Below are 16,804 nucleotides of genomic sequence, written 5' to 3'. Positions count from 1 at the left end.
AGCGAGGAGCCCTGCAGTGACATGGTGTGGCCTCCCCCCACCCCCACCCCCGACACCTTGCCTCTCCTGCCTCAGGGCCTAGAATTAGCACTAACTCTGTGACCTTCGATGATCTGAATGAGGGGGTTATGAAGTGCAGGCTCCCACCAGGAATCATCCCCTTCTCTCCCCGTTCCCAGCCTCCCTTGCAGTCACGTGAGGAGACCTGCCAGTCGGCCACCACTTCTTGGTCCTTAAAACCCTCCAGGCTGGCAGGAAGTGGATGCCCTGAGTGACTCTGAAGCCATGAAGGGACCTGGCAGAGCTTCTGCCCAGTGCATGGCATACTGCCTGGCTCAGTTCTAGGAGCAGAAATGCCCATCTAGTGGGTTTGCACTGCTGCACGTGGTTGGGCATGTTTGTTCCAGCAGCAACCTCTGCTGGTTTGACAAGAGTGTACTCTGGGGCTGCATATTCAACTCATGTGCATGGTGGGGACCAGGCCTTGTCGTCCAACGCTGGGGACCCAGCAGCAAGAGACAAAAAAGAATGCCTGCCTCCGGGGCGCTTGCTTTATTCTTCTTCTCCTTTTCTGTCCCTGACATTGGGTGGGAAACGCTTGATAAGGGAGAAGGAGGGTCCTGCAAGGATATAGCAGAGATAATATTTGCTAATCATAAACGTCTGCATGTTTTCAGAGAGCTTTCTGCAGGGGGAAAGGGTGCTATACTGAGTTTGGGATGTTCCATGATCAGAACAAACCTAAGTTGTTAATCCCATTTACTGATGAGGAAACAGAGGCCCAAGAAGCCCTCTGAGTGACTTGCCTAGTAGATCAGCACCCCATTCCTGGCCCTGGGTCCCCCAGAGCCCTGCTCCCCCTTGCCACCTCTATTGCTACAAATTGAGGCTCTGAAAGGCTGAGGCACAGAGCCATGCTGTGAATCAGAACTCAGGGGTGACAGTCAGGTGACTGAGCAAGCTGTCAGGAAGGCTGCCCACCACAAACCAGGCTGTTCTATGGGAACCCAGGCCGGCGAGGCAGAGGGAGCAGTGCTCCCCGAACCCCTAGCCCTGCCCGGGCCGCCCCACCCGCGCCCACCTTCCCGTCCATGTTGGCGATGCTGCAGTTGCACTCGGTGGCCCCGTAGAACTCGCCGATCTGGCGGACACCGAAGCGCTCCGTGAACTCCTCCCAGATGGACGGCCGCAGCCCGTTGCCCACTGCCAGGCGCACACGATGCCGTCCTTCCGCCTCGCGCACCGGCTGCTTCAGCAGGTAGCGGCAGATCTCCCCGATGTACTGGACCACCTGGGGGTGGGGTGGGAAGTGAGCAGTGAGCGCCTGCGCTGGGGCAGAGAGGAGCCCACTGGGGGCGGAGGCTGCCACGGGCTGGAGGCCCCCCAGACCCAACAACCTCCTTCCTCCCATCTGGGCACTTGGTGCAAAATGGCCTTAAAGATTATGACAGCAGGAGAACAGTCCAGACCATTTATACTTATGCACTCGCTCAGAGCCCTTTCTGAGCTCAGGCTGCCCGCCTGACCTAGGGCTGGGATAACTTGTCAGGTCATGTTCTTTGTGGCTTCCCTGAAGTCACAGCACAGACCTAGCCCCAGTGGCTCAGGGGCTACTGACCACCCCTCTCCGCCAGCTCCTTCCCTCTCTTTCCTGTGGCTCCACCTCTGGGGTCGTCTCCCAGATACTCAGTTGCCCTTGAGTCCTCATCTTCAGGTGAGCTTCTGAATGTACCCTCCCCACTTTACAGATGCTCATAGACACTAAGTGCCCACCAAGGCTGATAACGTGGTAAAATCTGATTGGAATCTGACATCCTGGCTCCAGAGTCTCAATGAAACAGTTACATGTTCAGAATGAACCACCATGGCAGTCATAGCTTCAAAGTACTCATACCAAAATGCATTATAAAATTTGACCTGTGATCAACTCTATCTGGCCCTGCCTTCCTCACTACCTTGTCTCCCTCCAACTCCTGTGCTCACTCCTGTGCTCTTGTCACATGGGTCTCCTCCTCAGGGCCTTTGAACATACCGTGCCCTTTGCCTAGAACACTCTTCCCTCTGATGCACTGAGAGTCAGGTCTCAGTTCAAATGCCACCATGGCTGAGCAGGACTTGGTGCGGATCTGATGAATACAAGCCTGTTGAACACAGAGCTCATCTGTTTAATCTTCCCAACACTCCCTTATTGAAGGTGAAGGCACCAAGACCCAGAGAGGAGATAAGGTTGGGCGAAGATCACCAGGAGGCAAGCCTGGGCAAGGCAAGATCAGAGACCCCTGATGGGTTATCTCCCTCTGCCCTCAGGCTCCTTCACCTGTCTTGGTGGCCCAGTCCACCCCATTTCGAGGGCAGAGCAAGTCATACAGCCTGGCTAATCAGTCCAGTCCATCCTCAGACACTGATTGGTTCAAGGATAAGCATGTGACCACAGCTCAGCCAATGAGCATCATCCCTGAGACTTTTAATAGACTGGTAGGAACACAGGCTCTTTGTCAACTGGGGCTGCTGGGAACCCTCTTGGGGAAGCAAGGGTGGGGAGGAAGCCACCCACTAAGGAAAGAAGAGATCAAAAGGAAGAGAAAAACAAGAGACACCCCCACCCCCATCAAGATGTGCCTGGAGCTGTCCACTATTTGGCTTCTTCAGTTCCACAAGTTGATAATATGCCTTTCCTCAAGAAAGCTAGAGTTTAGGTTAGGGCTAGGGTTAGGGTTTCGGTTTTACCTGTCAGCTGACAAAGTCCTGCCTAAGAACAGAGCTGCCCTCCAGACCGTCACAAGTACTCCCAGGCAGCTTTCCACTGTCCTCTTCAGAAATTAGGCTGGGGAAGGGATAACGGAACCACAACTGAGGCAGCTGAAGGTGACAATGACATGCCCGCGGCTCTGAGGCAAGCTCTACGTACTGAGAGTCAAACAGCTGATCTTTACTCTGGCCTGGACCTTCGGACAGACCCAGGGCTAAAGGGAAAACAACTCAGGTCAGCTCAGAGAGGGAGACACCAGGCGCCCCATGCTGTGACCTCCAGCCTGCAGGGCAGCATCTGAGCAGAAGCTAGGAGTGAACTGTCAACCTGGGACCCCCGCTACAACTCCAAATGTACACAGCCAAATGGACAGGGAGACACAGGAACCGAATACCCATGGATGGATGATGGGTTGACTTGTCTATTGCCTGCCCACCTGCTTTATGCAGCCAAGAAAGCAGATTATAGCCTGCTGCCTCTGATAAGGACAGTTGGCCAGTTGATCTGGGCCAGCACCCACTGCTGCAAAAAAAAAAAAAAAAACAGCCATGCAGTTTCTCCCATCCAACAGCCATGAGATGGGATTTCTGAACCCAGCAGCATTTCTTAAGTCCTGGTGGCATCCCTGGTGGCTAGGACGGTAAGGAATCCGCCTGCAGTGCGGGGACCTGGGTTCGACCCCTGGGTAGGAAAGATCCCTGGAGAAGGGAACGACTACCCATTCCAGTATTCTTGCCTGGAGAACTCCATGGACAGAGGAGCCTGGCGGGCTACAGTCCATGGGGTCACAGAGAGTTGGACACGATTGAGTGACTTTCACTTGAGGATTCCACCCTATCTAATCCTTATAGAGCTCCTCAATGCTTTCTCTTGGTCACAGAAATAACTCTCTAAGGAAACAGAATGGAAGCAACATATGCGTGTTAAGGACAAAGAGAGGGACCACCAGACACTCTGGGCCTCCCAGTAGGAGGCCATGACACCACCCACAGGGAACCCCAGACAAAAGAGTAGACGCTGAATCAATCAAATATCTAAAGCAGTGGTTTTGAACCATGGCCATGAACTTGACAATGTCTGGACACATTTTTAATTATCACGGGTGGGCGGTGGGGTCCTGGCGGCATCCAGTGATTTTAGGCCAGAAATGCTGTTAAATATCCTACTGTGCGCAGGATGGCCCCCACCACAGAGAACGAGGCAGAGCCACGTGTCCACAGCGCTGTAGTTGAGAGATGCTGTGCTTCCACTATGGAGAACAGTACAGACAGTCCTTAAAAAACTAAACACCCAGCAATCCCACTTCCAGGCACGTATCTGGACAAAACTCTAATCTGAAAAGTTACATGCATCTCAGTGTCCACATGGAAGCAACCTAAATGTCCACTGACAGATGAACGGATAAAGAGGACGTGGTATGTATACACAATGGAATATACACACTACTCAGCCATAACAAAAGAACGAAATGATACCATCTGCAGCACCGTGGATGGACCTAGAGAGTACCATATACAATGAAGTCAGGCAGAGAAAGGCAAATACCACATGTCACTTACATGTGGTGTCTAAAAAACCGATACAAATGAACTTATTTGCAAAACAGAAACAACTCACGGACATAGAAAACTAATAGTTACGAAAGGGGGTCGGGGGTGGGAAGGGATAAATTAGGACTTTGGGATTAGCAGATACACACGACTATATATAAAATAAGCAACGGGACATACGTGGGGCACATGGAACGGTACTCAATACCTTGTAATAACCGATAATGGAAAAGAATCGGAAAAAAATAGATATAACTGAATCACTTTGCTGCACACCTGAAACCAAGACAACACGGTCAATTAACTATACTTCAATTTTTAAAAATAGATTAAAAAAAAAATTGCTGGGCTTAACCCTACTCCCAAGGCACAGGAAATACCAGAGTGACAGGAGTATGTCAAGGGACCTCACAGCAATCCCCAGGCTGGGAACACACCACAGGGCAAACTCCCTTTCTTCAATAAATAAATTATAAGGGAAGGGAGGGAGGAAAAGGAGAAAGAATGAGAGAGAGACAAGGAATCTTACAAGAAACCTCAACTAGTTGCCATGTGTGGGTCTTATCTAATTTAAATTTTTTAAAAATATATAGAAACAAGAAAAAAAAAAACAACCCATATTTTTGACATGGTAAGACACTGGGGATCAGTGTCTAGGTTCCTGATGGTTGAGAAATCCTGTCGCTTTGGGGACAGGATTTGACGTTGAGAAATCCTTTGGGGCTGTGATAATGATACTGCAGTTATGTGTTTGTGGGGTTTTTCTCCTTCTTGTTTTTCCTCTTTTATCGTGGTAAAATACACATAACATAAAATTCACCACCTTAGCATTTTCTTTTTCCATCTTGGCATATTTTTGTGTGTGCACGCTCAGTCCCTCAGTCATGTTCAACTCTTAACAACTCTATGGACTGTAGCCCGCCAGGCTCCTCTGTTCTTGGGATTTCCCAGGCAAGAATACTGGAGTGGATTGCCATTTCCTTCTCCAGGGGATCTTCACAATCCAAGGATTGAGTCTGTGTCCCGACTGGCAGGCAGATTCTTTACCACTGCGCCACCTGGGTAGCCATTTTAAAGGGGTATTAAACACATTTACATTATTGAGCAGCCATCACCACCATCCATCCCAGAACTCTTTTCATCTTGTAAATCTAAAACTGTATCCCCATTAAATGCTAATTCCCCATTCTTCCCTCCTCCCAGCCCCTGGCAACCACCACCCTATTTTCTGTTTATGATTCTAGCTACTGTGAGTACCTAATGTAAGTGAAATCAGGCGGTATTTGTCTTTTTTTGATGGGCGTATTTCATTTAGCATAATATCTGCAACGTTCATCCGCACTGTAGCCTGTGTCAGAGTCTCCTTCCTTTTCTAGGCTGAATAATATTCCATTGTAGGGATGGACCCATTTTGCTTATCCATTCATCTGTGGATGGACACTTGGGTTGCTTTCATGTTTTATCTATTGTGAATAATCTGCTATGAACATGGATGGACAAATATCTCTTTGAGACCCTGCTTTCAGATCTTTTGTTTTAAGGACAGCCCTCACCAGACACAAAAGCCTACACAGAGGTCCCATTTACAAGAAATGTCCAGAACAGGCCAGCCCATAGAGACAGAAAGATTCCTGGTGGGAGGGGGGAATGGGGAGTGGCTGCCAAGGGGGACAGGATTTCCTTTTGAGGTGATGGAAAGTTTTTGGAACTGCATAGAGGGGCTAGTTGTACAACACTATAAATGGACTAAATACCACTAAAGTGCCCACTTCAAAATGGCTAATCTTATGTAAATTTCACCTCAATTAGAAAAAAAACCCATCATCTTTTGGCGGTTTCACTGAGATTATCTCTAAAGCAAATGGGCTGCTGTCTGGAGCTGCTTCACAACAAGACTGGAGGAGGGACATGGGTGGGCAGGCGAAGGGGGCAGGACAGGGCATCTGATCTCTTCTGGAGCTGAGCGATGGGTGCCTGGGAAGCCCCTAAACGTTTCTGTCGCGTTTGTATTTGCAACTCTCAATAATTGAGTTAATCAAATGGACTGTTTAATGTGTCAAGATTCAGATTAGCAATTTTTCCCAAGACCCCACCTCCAAGTAGAACATAAAATCCTCAGAAGCAGAGCAGGGCACCGCCCTCACCCTGAGGGGTCCCCCAGGATGCCAGCCCAGAGCCCCCACCCTGCCCTACTGTGTGATTCAGGCAACCAGCTGAACCCCTCCCGGCCCCGCCTGTTCAAGGTGAGGGCTGCTGCTGCTGCTGCTAAGTCGCATCAGTCGTGTCGGACTCTGTGCGACCCCATAGACGGCAGCCCACCAGGCTCCCCCGTCCCTGGGATTCTGCAGGCAAGAACACTGGAGTGGGTTGCCATTTCCTTCTCCAGTGCATGAAAGTGAAAAGTGAGAGGGAAGTCGCTCAGTTGTGTCAGACTCTTAGCGACCCCATGGACTACAGCCCACCAGGCTCCTCTGTCCATGGGATTTTCCAGGCAAGAGTACTGGAGTGGGGTGTCATTGCCTTCGGCAGCACCTCCCAATTTGTCAGTCTCTGGACACACCCCCTTCTCACTCCTTCTTCCACCTGGAGGAAGGTACTAGCACCTGGATTTCCACCCCCACCATGGCACTGAAACCTTCCGGCTGTCTCCTCTCACTGAGGAGGGCAGAGAGAGGAAAGGACTTGTCTTAACCCCTACCTGCTCTGCAGGACAGTGATGCCCTCCACCTCTGCCTCATGCTTACCCCACCAGGAAGCATGACCCATCCATTTGCCTGCAGCTACCAGCAGGGAAAACCTTTCCGGCACAGGGTGTGGGGAAGGCAGCATCTTAAGGAGCTCAGGCAGTCCGCGTCCAATCCTAACTGCATTAGAAGCCTCAGTTTCCCTACCTGCAAAATGGGTGTGATGCCTTTGCCCGCTCCCAAGCAGCTATGAGGATACAAGGAGCTTACATGTTGAAGGTTTAGTCTCTGGCCGGACAGAGAGCATAAAGCACTGATGACCCCCTCCGAGCCCCCTCACGTCCCTGCAAGAAAGCCATTCAGAGAAGTAAAGCGGACGGGTGGGAGGAGGGTAGGGGTGAAAGAGGGGCGGGGCCTGACCGTGCAGTTGTACTTGACGCAATCATCCCAGAAGCGGCTGGCTGAAAACTTCTTGCGCAGGACCACCGTCAGCCCATAGATGAGACACTGACCCACGCCCATGATGTTCCCTGCAGAGAGTGGACTCGATGAGGGGTCCCCGGTTCCCCGCCCCCTTCCCCGCCCGAGCCGCCCCGTGGTACCTGCTGAGTGGTACAGGGGCAGACAGTCGTAGAGCACATCTGCTGCCTGCATGCTGTAGGAGTAGTGCCCAAATGCCGCGATGCGGTAGTACCTGCGGGGCAGGGAGTGCAGGGGCTGGGGCCCACGTCCCCGAGAAAAGCGTGGGAGTTGGGGGAGGAGCGTGCTGGATACTGGGGACACAGCAGGGACCCAGGCAGAGCCAGCCCAGCTCTTACCGGCCTTAGAGGCTGGAGGGTGAAGAACATGCAACAAAGAAAGGAAATGATGCTTGGTGCCATGAGGAATATAACAGAGCAATAGAGAGAGGCTGAAGGGGACAAAACCAGGGAGGCTGGGGTATCCTCTCTGGGGAAGTGACTGAGACCTGGTAAGAAGGAGCTGTGGGGAGAGCTAGGGAAGGGCACGCAGGTGAAGGGCAGAGCATATGCAAAGGTCCTGAGGTCAGAAGCAACCTGGCAGGTTGGAGGAATCAAGGAGAGAGTGAGCAAAGAGGCAGAAGGGGAAAATGACATCAGAGAAGTGGCAGGTGGGGCACAACACGAATGAGGCTTCTTATCCAAGGGCCAAGGTAAGTACAGGGCAGTTTGGCATAAGTTGGGATATCCTATGGCCGTGGAGGAGAGGAGGGCTGTTGGGGGCAGGAATGGGGGCAGGAGGAGGCTGAGGAGGGGCAGAGGACAGCACTGGGTCCTGAGATGGGCTGTGGGTTTTACCCAGTTGAGATCAAGATGCCCACAGGATCCTCAACAAGAGCTGGGGCGCAGGTAGGGGGTGGGGGTGGCAGGCAACACCCACGGGCCCCTCACCTGCTGTGCACGATGATGGCAGCCTTGGGCAGCCCCGTGGTCCCCGACGTGTAGATGTAGAAGAGTCGATCTGAGAGAGACACGGGTGTTGGGGACCAGAGGCTGGGCTGGGTGGGACGAGGGGACAGGATAGGCACGGGCAAGGGGATCCCACCTGCACTCACCATCCATGCCCTTGCCAGGGGGCTGCGCCAGGGGGGCTGTGGAGGTCTCCTTCAGCAGTGGGTCCAGGAGTTGGGTGTCCGGTAAGACGCCATCAGGCCCCACATCTCCAGAACAGAACTTGACCAGGCTCTTGCCCAACTCCCCGCTCATCTCCGCCACCGCTGCGGCGCGAAACATGTCGTGGTTGAAGATGGACAGGTGCCCCTCCCAGGGCAGGGGAAGCACCGTCTCCCTGCCCTGAGCAGCCCCAGGCCCCCACCGAGAAATGCTACCCACACCCGGCCTCACCCGCCGCCAGCTCCCCTCCGAAGACCAGGGCTTTGGCGCCCGAGGTGCCCAGGCAGAAGGCCAGGGGCTCCCGCCGCAGGTTCACGTTGAGCAGCGCGGCCTCCACGCCTGCCTTGGCCAGGCCCAGCCAAAGCCCCACAAACTCAGGCCGGCCCTCCATGAAGATGGCCACCACGTCGCCCGGCGCGAAGCCCAGCCGGCGGAACAAATTGGCCACAGCGTTGGAGTAGGCATCCAGCTGCGCGAAGGTCCAGCACGCACCGCTGCCCGCGTCCACTAGCGCCAGGCGCTCGGGCTGCCGCTGAACCACCGCCTGGAAGATCTGTGGGATGGTGTGGCGCGCACGCTGGTGCCGCCGCAGCTCCAGGCGCACGCGTATCAGCACGGAAAGGCCGCTGGGAGGGGGGATGAGGAGACGGTGTCACTGGGTGCCCCACCCACCCCAGGATACCTCCCCCAGCCTCGGCATCCCACACGGAGAGAGCAGAGGAAGAGACCCCAGTTCCCTAAGGGTGACGAGGGTTCAAAGAGGATGCTTGGGGTGCCGGGTCTCTCGGAGGACGAAGGGCAAAGGGCTATTTACCAACCAGCCTAGAAGGAGGCGGATTCTCAAAGCTGGCCATGCAGTGTTAGAGTCACCCTGTCCTCCCCCATCACAGCCTGCCTGGTGACCCTCAGAAGCCAGGGCCCAGTCCTTCTTTCTCCTTACTGGGGGATCCAGAGTACCCCATGCTGACTCCACACCGCCTCCAGCCTGGACTCCTCATGCCCTGCCTGCTCAACTGGGCCCTGGGGTCCATCCCTGAGCTGGGTGGCTGCCCCATTCCCAAGTCACTGAATGGCACTAGGCTGAGTTGGCTGAGTCATCCAGCTCGGGTGCCCCCACCTAAGGTGGGGAGCTGCCTCTGCCCCAGGTGGGGCCAGGAGACAGGCTAGTGAGAGGCCCTAACGGCAGGTGACTTGTTCCTCTGTCCCCACCTGACAGCGGATACAAGGCGATCAGAGGTCCCAGGGGAAAGGAGAACTCCAGGAGAAGGAGCCAGCCTCCTGAATGACCCTGTCGGGATGATCAGCCATCACTGACGCCAGGCCGTGAGATGAGTGAGACTTGAACTTGTTTGTATTGTGTAAAGCAAAAGTGGCGGCTTTTAGATCACAGAAGCAAGAAAGCCAGAATTTCCTAGTGCAGGAGCTCAAGAAACAAGTGGTCTCCTGGCTTTATCTGGCTCCCTGCCCCACCATCCAGAGCCCCTGGCTCTGAGAGGCAGCTTGGTGCTGGGTTAAGCCTCTGGTGAGTGAGGACCTGTTTGTTAGAGCAGCTTCCTCTGCCCTGACCAATACAAGTGGTCTTGACTCTGCTCCCGCTTTAGGCTTCATCTGGCTATTGTGTCCCACCAGTGTTAGTGTCAAATTGGTTATCAGAACCATCCTTTGGCCCTACTGCTTCCGCTGTGCTGCTTCCTTAATTCCCTGCAATGGCTTCCTCAGACTCAACAGGTCCACAACAGACCTCAGCGTTTTCATTCACTCATTCATTCCCTCTGTCCTTAATTCATGAAGGCAGCTGATGTGTATCAGGGCCTACTGTGTTTTGTTTTTTTCAGTTTGAAGATCTAATTGGCTTTATTTTTGTTTGTTTCAGAATTTCTTTTTTTCTTGGTACCAGCACCTACTGCACGCTGGGCATTCTTGGCTCAGAGATGACTAGATCCAACCCTTCGAGGCTCATAGTTTTCCCGGGAGAGAAACCCCCTCTACATAAATGAATGAGCATGAGGAAAGCGCTAGATGATGACAAGGCTGTCAGAGTGACGTGGGTCAGAATGCAGGCAGTGGTGGCCCTGGAGAAAGCCAGGTAGGTCAGGCCTGTGCAGGGCCTCAGAAGTGAAAAGCAGGGTGTGAATGTAAAGCCAGGTTCACAGCCAGTGCAAAGGCCCTGGGGTAGGACTGGACCTGGGGAATGGAGGAAGACAGGGTCCTGGGTGGGCCAGGAAGGTCTGTTAGAGGAGGGGATGGATCCACACAGCCACCTGCATCTGCAGTTTTTAAAAACAAGAGGTCAGGGTTCTGAGAGATTTATGAGACTTCCTGTTGGTGTCAAGCTGCACATCCCGAGAGTCCCTGGAGGGCCCCTCTAGCTGCCCCTGTGAAGGGACCAGGATCCTGTGGCCCTTGTGACTTGGCTCAACCAGAGCACCTGCACACACGCCACCTGCCAGCACACTGAGCTACACACAGCCCCACACACCTGCTCACTCTCTGGTGACTCCTTTCACCACCTCCCCCAGGGGCCTTCCAGGGCTCGGGCCCTGTGCTGTGCCCACTGCTCCCCCATCACATCCCCAAAGGGGGCCAGTCTGGATTGGGTGCTGGCTGGGCTCGGGGAATGTTCTCTTGTCCACCCCAAGAGCCCTCCCTAATTCCCTTTACCCGCCCCCCACCCCCATCAAAACCCCTGTGTGAAGCCACCCTGTTGAGTCCGTTTTCCCCAGGGTTCTGAGCAGCCAGAGAAGTTACATCTGCTCCAGCCAAGGATGTAGCAGATGCTCAGTAAACAGAAACTGAATGGCTGTTCTTGCCTGAACTCAGAACCTGGTGTGCCTGCCCTCTCTAGCAGCCAGCACAGGAGCACAGACTATTCCATTCATCCCCAAATGATGAGCACCTGCTGTGTGCCAGGCCTAGGAAGACCCAACCCTCCTCCCCCTCTGTCCTCCCCACAGATTTCCCCCTCACTCACTCACTCCAGCCTCCTTGCTGTTGCTTGAGCACACCTGGCATGCTTCCGCCTCAGGGCCTTTGCACAGGCTCTGCCCTCTGCCTGGACCACTCCTCCCAACATCCAAATGGCTCCTCCCCACCTCTGTGAGGTCTTGGCTCAGATGCCACCCACTCAGGTGGCCATTCCTGGACCCCCATCTGTTACTGCACCACCCCCTCCTCTTCCCTCTCGGGTCCCTGCTTTCTTGTTCTGTTTTCTGGCTGCGTTGCATGGTTTCTGGGAATGTCACTTTCCCAAGCAGGAACTGAACATGGGCCATGGCAGTGGAAGCATGGACTCCTAATCACTAGGCCACCAGGGAACTCCCTCCTACGTTTTTTTGTAATTATTATTATTCTTTGGCTATGCCTCAAAGCATGTGGGATCTTAGTTCCCCACCAGGAATCAAACTCACAGCCTCTGTAGTAAAAGTGTGAAGTCTTAACCACTGGGCCGCCAGAAAAGTCCCCTCCCTGCTTTGTTTTTTTAACATGGACTTACAGTCTTTAAAGGGCTTCCCTGGTGGCTCAAATGACAAAGAAACTGCCTGCAGTGCAGAAGACCTGGGTTCAATCTCTGGGTCAGGAAGATCCCCTGCAGAAGGGAATGGGAACCCACTCCAGTATTCTTGCCTGGAGAATTCCATGGATAGAGGAGCCTGGCAGGCTACAGTCCGTGGGGTCGCAGAGTCAGACATGACTGAGCAACTAAAACACACACACACATATACACAAATGCCAAATGCAGTTTACTCGTTCACCATTTGCCTCTGAGTTGTCTCTCCCAGCTCCTGGTAGACAGGACTTCTGTCTTTTTCATTCTCGGCCCAAGAGAAACAGCAGTGGAGGAGACAGACCAAGGTTCACCCTCTTGGAGTAGAGTGAGCCTGCCATAAATAATCGCATGGGACACTGGGAGGAAGGGAGGAGTGTCTGGGGCTCCCAGGCCAGGCCTGAACCTCGCAACCAAAGGGAGCAGCTGGCCAGGCCCTGGTCAGATCCTTGGCAAAGGCAGGGGCAGCCACACATGAACAGGGTCTCGGGGCAAGGCCTCTCTGAATAGGGACCAGCAATGGAGACCGATGTGAAGAGTGAGGACAAGGAGTCCTGGGCAGCTTCCTGCCCACCAGGTCCCTTTGGGTGCCTGCCCTGTTACTCTTGGTGGCTGAATGGATCCTTGTAAATGAACATCTCCAATTGGAGGGTTCCCCTCATCAAAGTCGCTGTTTGCAGCAGCCTGCTGAGGGGGCCCAGAGGAAGCAACTCCCTCTGCATCTGACTAGGAGCCTGGCACATAGTGGGTGCTCTGTAAACAGAGGTTGGATGGTTGTATTCACATCCCTGAACATGAAGCCCAGAATCCTGTCCCTTCCTGGCAGCCAGGACAAAGGCAGAGTTTCCATCATTCATCCCGGAAGCAGTGAGCACCTATTGTGGATAGGTGACCTGATTCAGTGGAAGAAGGCAGATCAGTGGGGGCCTGGGGCGGAGGGCAGGGACACCAACAGCAAAGAGGCAGGAGAGGTCCTTGGGGAGATGGGAATGTCCCATATCTTTCTGAAATGATTAATCCAGCTTTTACAAATACTTATTTATTTATTTGTGGCTGTACCGGGCCTTGTTGCTGTGCATGGGATATCTCCGGTTGGGGCTAGTGGGGCTACTCCCTATTTGTGGTATACAGGCTTCTCATTGCAGTCGCTTCTCTGGTTGTGGAGCACTGGCTCTAGGGCAGGTGGGCTTCAGGAGTTGCAGCTCAAGGGCTCTAGAGTGCAGGCTCAGTAGCTGTGCATGTGACCCCTCGGCATGTGGGATCTTCCTTGACCAGGGATTGAACCGGCATCCTTTGCATTGCAAGGCAGATTTTTAACCACTGTACCACCAGAGAAGTCCAGGAATGTTCTATATCTTGATAGTGGTGGTAACCTGGGTGTGATACCCCAAGCCCCACTTGAACACTTAGAATGGGTACATTTTATTATAGGTAAGTTACACCTCATAAACAATCCATGAAGACAGAGCAGATTAGTGGTTCCTAGGAGCTGTGGAAAGGGGAATGTGGAATGACTGCTAATGGGGACAGGGTTTCCTTTTGGGGTGATGGAAATGTTCTGGAATTAGAGCTAACAGTTGCACCACATTGTGAATGTACTCAATGTTGCGGATGGTAAATTATATGCATTTTACTACAACAAAAATTACTGAAACTCGTGAAGCCTATCTGTGATAAGGTTAAAAAAGGGAGCCCTTGCCTTCCAGAGATATACTCTGGAAAACTAACAGATGAAAGTATGTGCCGCTGAGATTCAGACAGAGGAGGAAGTGGGTGGAGATGAGGAAACAATCATATGAAGATCATGAAGGCTGGGGGGTTGGTCACGTGGGCTTATTACATTATTCCTTCTACTTTTGCAGCCTTGAATTTTCCAGAGTAAAATTTTTAATACAGAATTTTAAAAAATAAATAAATTTTTAAAATTAAATAAAATAAATTTTAGTTTAAAATGTTTCCATTTTAAAATTGAAATTTTTTAATTTTTTTTTTGTCCACACCATGAGGCTTGCAGGATCTTAGATCCCTGACTAGGATCAAACCTGGGTGCCCTGCAATGGAAGCATGGAGTCCCTAACCACTTGACTGCCCAGGGAATTCCCTAAATTTTTAAAAATTAAAAAAAAATTAAAAATCAATTAAAAAAAATAATACTTTAACTCTCCAAAGGCTCCCATTGTTTTGTTAATCATATGCCTTCCCTGTGTCCTGGGAAGCCCAGCATGGACCGGCCCCATGCATCTGACCACCTCTTCACCCTTCATTCCCCCAGCTTGCTTTTGCCTCCTTCCCTGATCTTCAGCAAGTCAAAGGTTCCTGCCCTAGGGCCTTTGCACAGCTCCCACTGCCTGGAGTACTCTGCCCTAGGCCCCTCATTGAGGCTCAAGGGTAATTTGCTGCACAGCAGTGGGTAACAGTGGGTAAATACACTCCCAGTTCCCACCCCTATATGGTTTTATTCCTTCAAAGCAATCATCACAATCTGAAGCTGTGGGTTTCAGTTCTTCCTTTGTGCATTTCCTAAGTTCTTTGTCTGTTTCCATGACAGCAGGCACCCCGTCTGTCTGTCTGTCTGTCTACTGTGTCCAGAGCTGTAATTCCAGCACTAGAGATAGGGCTTGGAATGTAAGGATAACGCTGGTGTCCCACAGGCTGACCTGAATGCAACCCAGTCTCTTCTGTCTATGTGACTATAGTTGTGGGAGACTGTCCCCCAAATTCATGTATACCTGGAACCTCAGACTGTGACCTTATTTTGAAACAGGCTCTTTGTAGATATAATTAAGGTAAATATGAGATGAGGTCTTTCTGATTGCCTAGGTGGGCCCTAAATCCACTGACAGGTATCTTTATAAGAAGAGAGAGGGACGTCCCTGGCAGTCCAGTGGTGAAGACAGTGCACTTCCACTGCAGGGGATGTGGGCTCGATCCCTGGTTGGGGAACTAAGATCTTGCATGCTAGTGGTGTGCGTGGCCAAGAAGTATTGATCTTAAAAAAGAAGAAGAGAGAACACAGAGACACAAGGGAGAAAACCCTGTGGAGACAGAGGCAGAGACTGGAGTGATTCAGCCACAAGCCAAAGGCACCTGGAGTCCCCAGAAGCTGATTTTGGCTTCTGGTCTCCAGGACTTTGAGACAAGTTCCTTTTGTTTTAAGCTACCAGGATTGTGGCACTTTGTTACAGCAGCCCCAGGACACTCATGGGACCCTGGTGGGTACATCCTGCACTGGGCCTCTTGGTTAATGGAGACAATAAGATTCTATGCCTTCCAGGTCACTGGGGGATAAAAGAGATGGATGGAGACTTCTAAGGACAGGGCCTGACATGTCTTACATTCTCAATAAATTCTGCTGCTGTCCTGTCCTCAGGGAGGTATGCACTATCAATAAGAAATCAGAATTGAATTAGCATTTTATCTGCCCAGCAACTTGACTCATGCTCAGTCACTTCAGTCGTGTCCGACTCTTTATGACCCTATGGGCTGTAGCCCTCAAGGCTCCTCTGTCCATGGAATTCTCCAGGCAAGAATACTGGAGTGGGTTGCCATTTCCTTCACCAGGGGATCTTCCCAACCCAACATTCAAATCCGGGTCTCCTGCATTGTAGGCAGATTCTTTACCATCTGAGCCACCAGGGAAGCTCCCAAACTTGACTCATACCCACCCTGCAAGGAAGTTCAGTTCAGTTCAGTTCAGTCGCTCAGTCGTGTCTGACGCTTTGCAACCCCATGAACTACAGCACACCAGGCCTCCCTGTCCATCACCAACTCCCAGCATCCACCCAAACCCATGTCCATTGAATCAGTGATGCCATCCAACCATCTCATCCTCTGTCGTCCCCTTCTCCTCCTGCCCTCAATCTTTTCCAGCATCAGGGTCTTTTCAAATGAGTTAGATCTTTGCATCAGGTGGCCGAAGTATTGGAGTTTCAGCTTCAACATCAGTCCTTCCAAAGAACACCCAGGATTGATCTTTAGGATGGACTGGCTGGATCTCCTTGCAGTCCAAGGGACTCTCAAGAGTCTTCTCCAACACCACAGTTCAAAAGCATCAATTCGGCGCTCAGCTTTCTTCATAGTCCAACTCTCACATCCATACATGACTACTGGAAAAACCATAGCCTTGACTAGACGGACCTTTGTTGGCAAAGTAACGTACCTGCTTTTTAATATGCTATGTAGGTTGGTCATAACTTTCCTTCAAAGGAGTAAGCGTCATTTAATTTCATGGCTGCAGTCACCATCTGCAGTGATTTTGGAGCCCCCAAAATAAAGTCAGCCACTGTTTCCCCATCTATTTGCCATGAAGTGATGGGACCAGATGCCATGATCTTCGTTTTCTGAATGTTGAGCTTTAAGCCAACTTTCTCACTCTCCTCTTTCACTTTCATCAAGAGGCTCTTTAGTTCTTCTTCACTTTCTGCCATAAGGGTGGTGTCATCTGCATACCTGAGGTTATTGATATTTCTCCTGGTAATCTTGATTCCAGCTTGTGCTTCCTCCAGCCCAGCATTGGACTTCCCTGGTGGCTCAGAGGGTAAAGCGTCTGCCCACAATGCGGGAGACCTGGGTTCGATCCCTGGGTCGGGAAGATCCCCTGGAGAAGGAAATAGCAACCCACTCCAGTATTCTTGCCTGGAGAATCC

The 16,804-nt window shown here is 51.9% G+C and overlaps 1 protein-coding gene across 4 annotated transcripts in view; it reads right to left on the bottom strand.

The window, feature by feature from the left end:
• SLC27A1 (solute carrier family 27 member 1) overlaps window positions 1-16,804 on the bottom strand; it is a 39,669-nt gene that overhangs the window by 3,857 nt on the left and 19,008 nt on the right. For all 4 annotated transcript variants that reach the window (XM_070373286.1, XM_070373283.1, XM_070373284.1 and 1 more), the window contains exons 3-8: window positions 8,846-9,240; window positions 8,557-8,718; window positions 8,393-8,462; window positions 7,586-7,677; window positions 7,404-7,513; window positions 1,082-1,291 (exon numbers count right to left, since the gene is read on the bottom strand). In XM_070373286.1, the coding sequence (XP_070229387.1) occupies window positions 1,082-1,291; window positions 7,404-7,513; window positions 7,586-7,677; window positions 8,393-8,462; window positions 8,557-8,718; window positions 8,846-9,240 (1,039 nt within the window). The remainder of the gene's footprint in view (window positions 1-1,081; window positions 1,292-7,403; window positions 7,514-7,585; window positions 7,678-8,392; window positions 8,463-8,556; window positions 8,719-8,845; window positions 9,241-16,804) is intronic.

This window comes from Bos mutus, chromosome 7, assembly GCF_027580195.1.
Source record: "Bos mutus isolate GX-2022 chromosome 7, NWIPB_WYAK_1.1, whole genome shotgun sequence".
In the NCBI taxonomy this organism is placed as follows: domain Eukaryota; kingdom Metazoa; phylum Chordata; class Mammalia; order Artiodactyla; family Bovidae; genus Bos; species Bos mutus.
This window is presented reverse-complemented; position numbering and strand designations above follow the sequence as displayed.